Genomic DNA, 11,829 nt, shown 5'->3' on the forward strand with positions numbered 1-11,829 from the left:
AGCAACGAAATATCATTTTTTTCACTCCAGGGCTTAGATGCATGTAAAGATGTGAAAGAGGTCATGAACTTCCAGTGCCCAGTAGACTCTCTCTGCCTGTTTTGTTGTAGGTTACACACCCAAAGGAAAAGATACGTTCCCTTCATGGTTTAAATGCATTTAATTCATGCCAACATTGCAGTGAGCTTCTCAGCAGAATTTAACATGGAGATCTATAAACAGTCATTTTCTTTTTTCTTCTTTCTGGATTTCTTCTGTTGCTAAAACACTTACTATTTTAATCAATGAACGTTCAAAATGACCAAATTGAAAGAGGAGAGACAGAAATTCCTTGGATTGTGTCTCCGCAAGCCCCCGGTGATGGACTGGTACCCATGTCCCCTGTTCTCCACGTGCCTCTGTGCACAGTCCAAGAGTTGGTGAAGCAGCTCCATTGACTGCATTGAAACGGTCCCTTGACAAATGTTCCATGTGATCATGTGGACGCATCCTAAATTCGAGTTCTGTGTCTTACTGCATGGGGTGCAAACGGGAGAAGGGTGCCTATGTGCCCTTCTCAGTTAAAGCGATGTCATCACTTCCCAGCATGCTAACTAGATTATGGGTTAAGGAGGAGCTGATAGACTATTTAATTCTGTTATTTATCCTATCACGGAGAGATGATTTGGTAGCTGTTATAGATTTTTTAATGTGAGAAGTGGGAAGAAAGATGGGTCTTCCCCATCCCCGCGCCCCACCCCCACCCCACACACTATATTGTTGGTTTCAGGATGACCGAGGGCTAGATTCAGATGTAACTTGGCTTTACCGTGAAAGCATTTAGGACAGTGTGATGAAGGCTGCATGTTTCTAAACATCTTTCATTATTTTTTTTCCTTTACCTTAGAAAGAAAGCTTTGTTTAATTCAAAACAGATAATATGGCTGGTTTCTTACACTGGAAAGAGAAAACTATCCGTTGCGCAATAATTTAAATAAACAAATAATAGCCCACAAAAAATCCATAAAATAAGTACACGCCATCCTGATTTCAAGCAGGGCTCACATTTTAAAGCCATTTCCCAAAAAAATGTTGCAGAAAGGGCATATAAAGTTGATTCTAGAGTTACAAAGAGATATGTGCTGGAAAAGCCAATCTTGTATTGAGTAATTTAGACCCCAGCATTTCTTTGACCTTCTTGAGGTCAAGGGAAGTCCAAACCATGGGGGGAAAAAACGTGTCTTTTAGGTCTGACCTTATTCCTCTTTTTTGAACAGGATTCAGTCGTTGCCAGGTCATGCTGTATTTCATTCCTTAAAGAGCCCACCACTCGGTAGCCTTTCCCCCTGCTAGAGAGACGTGACACTTGAGGAGGGAGGTTTCTTTCATGTGACCCTGTGCCCCAGCACATGCTGCACTGCTCCTCTGAAAAGGGACATGGAGAGAGAAGATTATGCCCGTTTGCTCTAAAGATAAATGTCACACATTGACTCAGTTCCCTTTGAAGCTACTGTTTGTTGCCTCTCAGAATAAAATAAATGGTTTTTATTTTAAAGACAAAGTTTCTTGTAAACGGCCAGCAAGATTCCCAAGATGCCAGGCTCCCAGTTAAAAGAAATAACAAGGAGAGTTTCAGAGAGAGGGTCTCCAGAACATCTTATTTCACTGAGTAAAATTTAAATGTGCGGAGAAGCAAGCTGGTCGCATACAACTGAAGGCTCAGAATATTTCCTGGGTCAATAGATCGAGGTTTTCTGGATCCTGTTTTCTTTCATATTTATGCAATGCTATTAAAATTATTGCAAAGGCATAGAAAGTCCAGAATATAAGGTAACCTCTCCCTCTACTCCAGTTAGGCTCATGGTTATTCTAGCCATCATCTGGGAATGATCACGAGACAGGAACTTGTTTAGAAAATTCACATTTTAATCAAGATTCAGAACTATCTGTCACTGACCTCAATTATATTTCCTCAGTGATTTAAATATAGACTGCCTCTAGTCTATCAAGGTATCTAAAACTTCTTAGTTTTTGAATACTTAGCAATCATTCAAATCTGTATTAATAATTATTGGTGTCAAAAACAACAGATAACCCAGTGATACCCATCTCCAACATAGTTTTTTATACTCTGAAATAACATTTGAGAGACATGCCCATGAAATCCTGTGAAAAGATATTAATTCCATGGATATTGTTAGGAAGGAGGATGGGCCATCCTACTCGGATGCGCAGTAAGTTAGGAGGCCTCAGTGGGGACAGCGATGAGGGTCATGCATCCGCAGGGTCATCTGGCATCTTGAACCCTGTTGATGTGCACGGTGAGGTGTGTATGTAGACACCACCTGCAATTACTTGCAAATTAGCTCCATTTTCTGCAAGTTGCCACATAGGATCTAACAAGAGAAGGTTTGATTTCAAGACCTATGAAACACTTACATCTGCTTTAAAATTCGTTCCTCAAGGGGCACCTGGGTGGCTCAGTTGGTTAAATATCCCGATTCTTGATTTTGTCTCAGGTCATGATCTCACAGTTCATGAGATCAAGCTCCACGTCGGGCTAAGCCTGCTTGGCATTCTCTCTTTCCTTCTCTCTCTGCCCCTCCCCTGCTCCTACTTACTCTGTCTCTCTCAAAATAAATAAACATTAAAGAAAAACTCCTACCTTGAGTTAAAGCAAGTAAGTTTATAGCTTCCATGATTGTTTTTTTTAGCCCAATGAAGTGTTACTGTTGCTTTGTGGATTTATGTATAGACAACTTGGTAGGTCACCAAACTGGAAGTGAAGATATTGGCTCTGATCCCAACAGTGCCACAAACTAGGGATTTTAAGCATACACCTCTGTTTAGATTCCTCATCTATATAAACTGAGCTAGTTGGGAATTATCTCCAACATCCCTTCCTGTGTTAAAATTGCTTGCTTTTCCTTTCTTATTCTGTAACCCTGTCAACTCAAAATAACTATAATTTTTTGAAGTAAATACGTTGCTTCTTAAAATTCATCATCAAACCTCTCACAAGATTGCCTCTGCAGATCTTGTCCATTGTAGTTTAAACAATTATCACTGTATCTTATTAATGGTGTAGTCATCCTGGATGCATTTTAAAGATCAGCTTCTCCAGATTCGTTTTGGAAATAGGTAAGATGTATACGTGCACATCTCTCCATGCCCATTCATTTGGCGCGTGTAGTGGTGGGTGTGTGAAAAGCATGCACTCTGGGGCTGACTGACACTGCTACCATTGGGACTTGCTGGCAGCTTCCTGTACCTTTTTCTTCCATTTCCAGCACTCATTTCACTTTCTGATACTCTCCTGATCCAGCCCTTTCCAGTTACTCTCATGACAGCCCAACACACATTTATCGAATTGTATATCGCGCCTAGCACTGTTTGGGTGCTGAAGACACACAGGGGAAGATCTCTGGCCGCGCCCCAGCCAATTTTCCCTCCTTCCTCTCTTCCCCTTCTGTCTTTTCCACCTCTCTCTTTCCGCTGCCAAGCTGAATTTGGCCCTCAGGGTTCTGCCTAGGCTGAGCTGGGCCCTACCCAAGCAGCATAGTGGCCGCCTGTTCCTTTGTTTTCCCCTGGCTCATGTGAGAGAGTGGCATTCTGGGCCAGGCCCCGAGCTATGGATTTATGTGATGTCCGTTGTTTAAATTGTCATCCCTCCTGGTGAGTGTCCTGCTTTGGAGGGTATGACTAGAACTTATGGTCACTACTATGATTGCAACAGCTGCTACTGGTAGCTTCCGTTTACTGTGTGACAGGAGTTCTACACACATTTATTATCTCTCTTATTCCAATAATATGAATGCCTGTAAAGAGAATGTGTTTTTTCCAAAGAAGCAAACCAACACCTATCCGTGCCACTGGGTTTATTAGCATTTGGTGGGATTTAGTTTTGTTTATGGTGATACTAACTAGCTAGCGATATGGTTGGGGGAAATCGTTTCCCAGGCGGTTGTCAACTATGTAAAATAATGAATGTTTCAATTTTGTTGCCTGAAGAATATGTGGTTCAGTCTAAGGAAGTGGTCATATTTCCTTAGGCTCTAAATTTGAGTGAAATTTTTAGCTGTCCATTCCTTGAAAATAGTTTGGCATACAAACTAGAATATATCCTTATTTCCTCCCTTCTCCAAGGTAGTTAACAACATCATATACACATGGAGGGAATCCTATTAAAATATCAAAAAGAAAATTTAATGAACAAAAATGTAGATGTTACCAGGGGAGATTAATGGCCAATTTGGAAAATAGATCATTGTGTTATGGTTACTTTTATCATTTGGCTTCTGTCTTCTTCCTTTCCTGCCACAATCAGTTAAAAAGTTCAAAGAGTTATAATAATGTAGCTATTTGACCACATATCTTGCTGTTAGTTTCTCTTCATTATGAGTATTCTAATTTTTTTTCCCAGTCAGTCCAAGGACACTCTAATTTATACATGATTCGTGTGTCTTTTGGTATTAATTAAAACTAAGGAAGCATAGCTCCAAAATAAAATAAATTTATATGAAATGCTAATATGAAAGGTTTAATGTAGTGTGCTCTGTAATACACACTAGGGGGCAGGGGGGTGTAAGAAAAAATAAGAAGGATATTGATCACATTAAACAAAGCAAGGTATCCAGGGGATGCTGGTGATGTTCCTTTGACTAGTTAATGCCTTTTTATTGCCTTCCGGTGATGTGCCAAGAAACCTCAGGTCAGTAGAGGACATCTCCATTTTTCTCTCCTCTCCCAGAAAATTCTGTAACATTAGGCAGTTTGGGGTTGAGATACTGGGAAATACTTTGGGAAAATGGGGATCAGTGGCAGCCTGTTTGTGTGTATGTCTTTCTTGTTGCTTTGATGTCCTTACAACCCCAAATAGACATGATTATCATTTTTTCCCCCCTCTGGTTGATGACAATAATCTCACCTAGAGGCCAGGTTCAGTCTTTCCTCTCATGTCTGTTGTTCAGTGTGTAGTCTTTGTGATCAAGATACCTGAGTGGAAGAAATGACAATGAAGAATAGAACATGAGAGGCCAGATTAGGGATGGGACTCCAGGTCAGCAGAGGCAATCAACAAAGACAGTAGGAAAGCTACAGTCAGATCGATAAAAAGACATGTTTATAGGCTTCTACAAAGTATGCTTGCCCTAGGATGAAAGGGAACCCTCAATCCCACCCCATCCTCCCATCAGAAAAGGGAAGATTTGTGACAGAAACATCACCAGTAGAATCTTTAGACTGGAAGGTCTATTTTTCGAGAAGTTTCTTTTTCGGGTTGTTTGGTTAGAGTAACCAGTCCTGCTTATTATACCTGCAGTAGTAAAACAGCCTGTTCGGAATACGCTCCCTGTATTCCAGAACCCCCTAGTTCCATCCATTATAAGTGGTCCTTTGCACATACTCAATTGACTTGATGAATAAATAATAAGATGATTTTAAAGTTTACACATGAGAATATATCCTCTTAAAATGGTAAAAGTAACGTGTGCATTAGAAAATTCAATGTGTACAGAAGAGTATAAAATAAAAACAAAAGTTTCCCTCCTTGACCCCTTCCTCCTAATCCACAGTTCTTCATAGGTGACTGCTTAATGGTTTCTTGGGTATGCTTCCAGACAATTTTTATACAAATAAAAGGATATTGTTTTCTGTCATTTGTGCATCCCGTTCTTCCTACTCCCTCTTTTTTTTTGCTCAAGCATTTAAAAGCAAATCCCAGACCTCATATCCATTTGCCTGTAAATATTACCATATACATTATCTCCAACAGAGAAGAACTGTGGAAAAATAATAGCTATCGTAACTATTACAACATCTAACAGGATCAATGATTGCTTCATGATTTTATGGAAGGTCTGGGCTATAATCAGTATTCCATCAATTGTCTCAAAAGTGCCTTTTTATAATTGCTTTGTTCAAGTCAGGATCGAAATCAGCCTCACACTTCATATTTGTTTTACATGTCACCATAACCGTGTCCCTTTACCAAGCACCGTTTGCTTGAAGAGACTGTCATTCATCCTATAGAATTTCCCACATTCTGGTTTTGGCTTATTCTGTCCCCTGCATGTGTGCGTGTGTGTGTGCATGCACACGTGTGTACGTGTGTATGTGTGTGTGTGGTGTGTGTGTGTGTTTAACATGTTTTTGTTATTTTAATCACCTGTATTTCTGGTAAACTTCTAGTTGTATAGAGGCTTGATTAAACTTTTTATAGGAATAATTCACAGATGGCTTATCAGAAGGCACACAGTGTCTTCTTTTTGGCAGTTAAGCTTAATGAGTAGCTTTAAGTGTTAGCTTGACCCATCCTCTATAATTTTCTGTCTCCCTTTTCCCTCACTGTAGTAGCAATTGATTCCCAATTTTAGAAAACAAAAATAGAATCAGCCTTGAAATACAGTTTCATATCTTGCTTTATCTACTAACTCTAATACCTTGGACATGTTTCTATATAGCATCTATAGATCTAGTTCATTTTTTAAATGGCTTCATATATGAGTGTATTACTTTATGAGTGTATTATATTTTATTTAATCCATTTGGAAATACTTCTTTTTAAAAAAATTTTTAATGTTTATTTATTTTTGAGAGACACAGAGAGAGAGGTGGAGGGGAGGGGCAGAGAGAGAGAAAGAGGGACACATAATCTGAAGTAGGCTCCAGGCTCTGAGCTATCAGCACAGAGCCTCACGTGGGGATTGAACCCATGAACTGCAAGATCATGACCTGAGCCGAAGTCAGGTGCTTAACTGACTGAGCCACCCAGGTGCCCCAGAAATGTTTCTGATCTCTCATGATTAAGAAAGGAAAGCCTGAGTCTTCACCTCTACTTGCTTTTGTTTATTCTGTCTCCAAATTGCAGAAGCGAGTGTGGCACTGAGCCGGGTGGCAACACAGTGTCACAAAGAGACCCTCTCCTGAGGGGATGGAGGTGGAGAGAGTTATCTTAGCTTTACTTGGAGGAAGTAGTTGGTTTGTTTGCTTTCCTGAAAAATGGAAGCATTTGTGACTGCCTCTTTGTAGCTCTTCCCAAAGTGGGTTGTGGGGCCCAGTGCAGATAAGGCAGTGCATCCTTTTAGTGGCAACCAGAGGGACAGAAATAAGTGAGGGGAACACCCTGGCCTGAGACCCCCTGATGGCTAAACTGGCAGTAGCATTTGCTCAAGACATAACTAGCCAAGTCAACAGCAGGATCCTAAAATTTGTCCATAGGAGTTTGGTGTGTGAGCTTTGTGATGGCTATTTGGTTTTCAGTGTGGTACAGTGCATCTTTCCCTGTCTTTGTTTCCTGCTGTTTTCTAAGTTTAGGAATTCAGATATGGCCTCAAGTCCAGAGGTTTCCTTCAGGAAATAAAGCCACCAAAGTCCACCTCCTCTGAGCTGAATTAGGACAGGACAGGCAGAGCCTCTTTGCAGATGTCTTCCTAAGTGTGGGATGGCCTTTGAAAGTAAGACGAGTAAGACTTTCCCACAGCAGCATGATCAGATTTTGAAAAATGGAGCCCACATGGAATTAATGAGATGAACGTGGGTTTCTACTGGGAAGAGAAGCAGTAATACAACTTCCTTATGGATAAAGCCATGGAATTGCCCAGGAAAAATACTGGATCATTTTTAGTGTTCTTTAGACAGCAGTGCCTGTGAGTTAGTGCTGGATGCGATGTACCTTTTTTGTTTCCCCTCAATTTTTTCTTTCTTTCTCCCTCTTCCAAGCCTCAGAAGAGGAAAGCGGGAAGCCTTTCCAGTGTCCGATCTGTGGTTTGGTTATAAAGAGGAAGAGTTACTGGAAGCGGCACATGGTGATTCACACAGGTTTAAAAAGTCATCAGTGCCCGCTTTGTCCATTCCGGTGTGCTCGCAAGGACAATCTCAAATCCCACATGAAGGTAAGCCAGCTGCGGATGGGTCTTCCGGCGAGGCAGGCACCGCCTGAGCTCTTGCACGTGGCCCGGTGCGGGAGGCTGCTGGGCAGGAGAGGGGCCGCTGGTGGAGCCTGCGGTATTCAGTACTCATCCTCTGGAGGTAGCAGGCGGCGCGAATGAAGCGTGTTCTAAAGGGTCTCCTTCTAACAGTCTTCCCGTTCATTTTACAACCAAGAACTTACAAGCGAACAGAAGTGCCAGTATCCAAATAACAGACGTAATGTGAGCTGTCCTTTCCTATTGGGGAGATGCAGCCTACCTTGGCCTCGGGTGGCTATACATGTCTGGCAGAAAGACTTAGGGAAGAGCAAAGGGTGGGGAAGGCCAGTATGGGATGGGCTGCTGGACCTGCACCCCAGAAACGGACTGCCTTCTTCTGTTCTTGCCTTGCTCTCCAGTTTACAAATCCACAGGAACACACAGAGACGCCTTATAGGAGGTGTGAGAACCTGGAAAGAAGCCTGGGCTTTATAACTTTCGCCATGTGTGAGGCTGGGGGGTGGGGGTGGGGGTCAGTCCTGACAGGACCGAGTTCTCCTAAAGCTCTCAGGGTTGTGCTGTCCTAATTCCCGGGATCACACTTCCCAGACATCTAAGGACATTGATTTCAATGTCTTTTTAAACACAGCTGAGGAGTTTGCACTTGTAATAAGCATGTAAGAGATTTGACTAGACTCCGTTTCACTCTTGTGTGAGATGGAGAAAACTTAGTCATCTAGACATCTTTCTGGCAGACCCCATTACTAATAAAGGTTTCCCCTTAAATTCAAGGAAGAAAATCACACGATCTAAAGAGCGCGTGAATTTTGAATTTGATAGACCTGAATTTAAATCTTACCGTGAAACTTACGAGCTAAGTGGCCTTGAGCAGATGAATGTCAGGCTCTCAATATTCTCCTCTGTTCACTGAGAACGATAATGTTTATTTGGAAGAGTTGTCATTATTATTTAGGGAGATGATATTAGCAAAGTATCTGACACAGAAATGTTCAATAGTGGTTATTTAATTTCAGTGACTGTCATTGAACACCTTCATTTTTCCACTGTTATTTTCAGTATGGTTTGGCTGTTGACATTGTAAAGTTTTCAGTCTCCTGCCATAAGAAGCATTGTGCATGTACATAATTAAGATACTTGCTTTTCTTCAAACCTTGTAGTCTAATCCGTCTGAATGGATCAATGATCACTGTTTATAGTTGTAGCTCTAAAAAAAAAGTGTGATCAGACAGAACGTCTACTAATTTTAGGAAATAGCTCAGAAGATTAAAAAAAAATTAAATCCATGATGTAATTTGTTTTCTATCATTTGCCTTTTTCTCCTGAGAGTAGCATGCCCTTCATCCTCAGAATCCATTTAACCAGGAGTTCTGGTTGGTTGGATTTAACTGAGCCTACTTAGTTTTTCCTTCCACCTTCCTCATCTTCTGTCACCTCTTCCCAAAGCAAAATCTCGTATTTTACATCTGTGAAGTGGATTTCATTACCAGGATGAGACTTCAAAAGAAATGCCTTTAAAACTAAAATTTGTTTTCCTTACTATGTCCTGCGCTGTGTTTAGAAATCAGGTCTGGCAAATTTAAAGCTTCAGTGAGCAGAAAACTTGCATCTAGCCTGACACCTTGTAAGCTTGGTTTCAGCTCAGGGTCACATAAAACAACCTATTTATAAACCCATGGAAAAAAAAAAAAAAGCTGGGTTTTCAATAGCAAGAACTACTGACCCTGAAGCTACAGGGAGATGAGTTGGGTGCCTTGATGATACAGACGGTCGGCCATGACAGTGTTACAGATGAGAGCCGCGAGGACTTTTCGGGTCGCGGGGTCTCAGAATGCTTTCAGAACAAATCAATAACCAGTACAATAAAGCAGTTGTGTGAAATTACTACTTTATTCAAACTCATAGTGTCCTAACCTGTTGAGCTACGACTCCAGCTTTTGATAAGGGACTTGTGAGAAGGGCTCATGCAAGTTTAATTTTATCAAATGGTGTACTCTTTCTTTTCTCTGTTCTCCACCTCACGTACAGGCCGTTTTCTTTCTTTAATTAAAGAATTCATGGTTTTGTTTGGATCCAACATACTTTAGAGGGATTTTGTAAATATAGCCCGCATAGGAACATGACGGCGGTGGTCATGTGAATGGATATCTTCTGCTTCTGCTGCGTTCACCAGAAACTGCAAATATGAATAGATTTTCTAAAACGAGTTCACCCTGTGAAGTGGGGGCAGTGTCACCTGTAGATTCAGATCTCAAGCTGTGTGCGGTCAGAAAGACCTTAGTTAGAATCTCAGTTCCACGACTTTTAGTAGCTGTGAGACTTTGGGCGAATCATTTAACCTCTCCCAGCCTTCTTTTCCATTCATGGAGATAATCATCCAGTCTATCTCCTGGAGTCGTTATAAGGGTTAAATGAGATCATGGGCATAAAGCAACTTAATACAATGCCCGGCATGGAGAACTCTCAGTTAATGTAGCCAGCCTGGTCATTAGTATCCAAAAGTTGTCTGAGTTAGTGTTTACATTCAGAAACACATTAATGGTGTGGTATAAAGAATTTACTCTAAATTTTATTGCCTTTTTCTTTTTGTGATATATCTTTAATACTGAGAATTTAGAAAAACTGGTAAACAACAAGAATATAAAATTGACCCTCAATCCCATCACACAGAAATCACCATTATTGTTATTCTAACATATATCCGTCTATTATGGCGATGTAGATTTATTTAGGACAAATTGGGATTCTCCTTTATTTGTTCAGTAAGGACATTATTTACTGTGTTCCTACTGGGTGCTGGGCACTGTGCGTTTTTTTTAAAACCTGCATAGATCTCACAAATGTTTTTATGGGCAGCCGAGGAAGGAGCTTGTAAATGCCTCCAGCCTCCTCAGGGTTATCTTAGATTTCCATTAAGTCTTTTACAACTTTCCTGGATGAGTGAGCATACGGGAATTAAATGTGAAATTCGTAAGCTAAGATTGAACAGAAAAGGTGCTAAAATAAAGAACACTGATGAAGTAATGGCAAGAAATGGGACAAGGGTCAGAGTGGAGTTCTGCGGGTCTGAGGCCTGCCATTTAAGGAGCTGTGATTTCCTAGGATGCCCCTTCCCTGTCTGGACTTGTCCCCTAAGGGAGTGGAACAGATGTTCGCCAAAGTTTCCTTATGTTCTTCTGACCGCCACCAGGAGATGGACCTAATGATGTAACAGTGCCTTGTATTCCCAGCCCTTAGGTGCTCGGTGCAAAATGACCAGTCAGTAAGGACATCTCTTATGTGGCCTGGAAAGAATGATAGATAAGCATTTCTTCACATTAGCAGACTTGGAGGGATTTTAAAGTCAGAGTTAGGCTAAGGAGATTAAAGTTGTAACAGAAAGTGCTTTTCTGTCAGGACAGAAGGGAAGAAACGGCTGCTGGAAGGTAGAGAGACTACTCTCAAAGGCCAAACGCGACATATAGCCCCTTTGGGGAGGTGTAGCTCAAATAAAACGATAAGTGCGAAAGTCAACACCTCGGCCACTGTTTTTCCTTTAAACTGACACTGATTTTTCCACAACTAAATATAGCAAGGCCAGGATCTGGTGGAAGAGAAGCCACGTAAAATACTTGAGCACAGACTCTTTTCAGTCCAGGGCTCCCTTTTGATTTTAGGACTTGGGCTCGCTCTCTGTCCTTTTCCTTCTTCCAGAAGCTGCTTCCGGAGCTTCTGTTCTTGGATTAACTCCTCTCCTGGGTCAATAGATGTAAGGACACTTCTGAAACAGAATCTGCCCCACCGCACTGCTCCCGGGAAAGCGTTCTGCCCTGTGACTTTACCACCTGGTTCCTGGGCACGCCTTTGGCAGCACCTGCCAGGGCCCTATGGGGCTGTGCCTGAGCTCCCCCTTCCTCCCCCCGTCCCCCACCCCCCCGCCCCATGG

At 41.6% G+C, this 11,829-nt stretch overlaps 1 protein-coding gene across 2 annotated transcripts in view; it reads left to right on the forward strand.

Moving 5' to 3' along the window:
- The window catches only part of ZNF827 (zinc finger protein 827), a 168,745-nt gene that overhangs the window by 33,877 nt on the left and 123,039 nt on the right, over positions 1-11,829 (forward strand). For both annotated transcript variants that reach the window (XM_077755912.1, XM_077755911.1), the window contains exon 3: positions 7,699-7,871. In XM_077755912.1, the coding sequence (XP_077612038.1) occupies positions 7,699-7,871 (173 nt within the window). The remainder of the gene's footprint in view (positions 1-7,698; positions 7,872-11,829) is intronic.

Source organism: Crocuta crocuta, unplaced genomic scaffold (genome assembly GCF_008692635.1).
Source record: "Crocuta crocuta isolate KB4526 unplaced genomic scaffold, BGI_CrCroc_1.0 scaffold112, whole genome shotgun sequence".
Classification (NCBI taxonomy): Eukaryota; Metazoa; Chordata; class Mammalia; order Carnivora; family Hyaenidae; genus Crocuta; species Crocuta crocuta.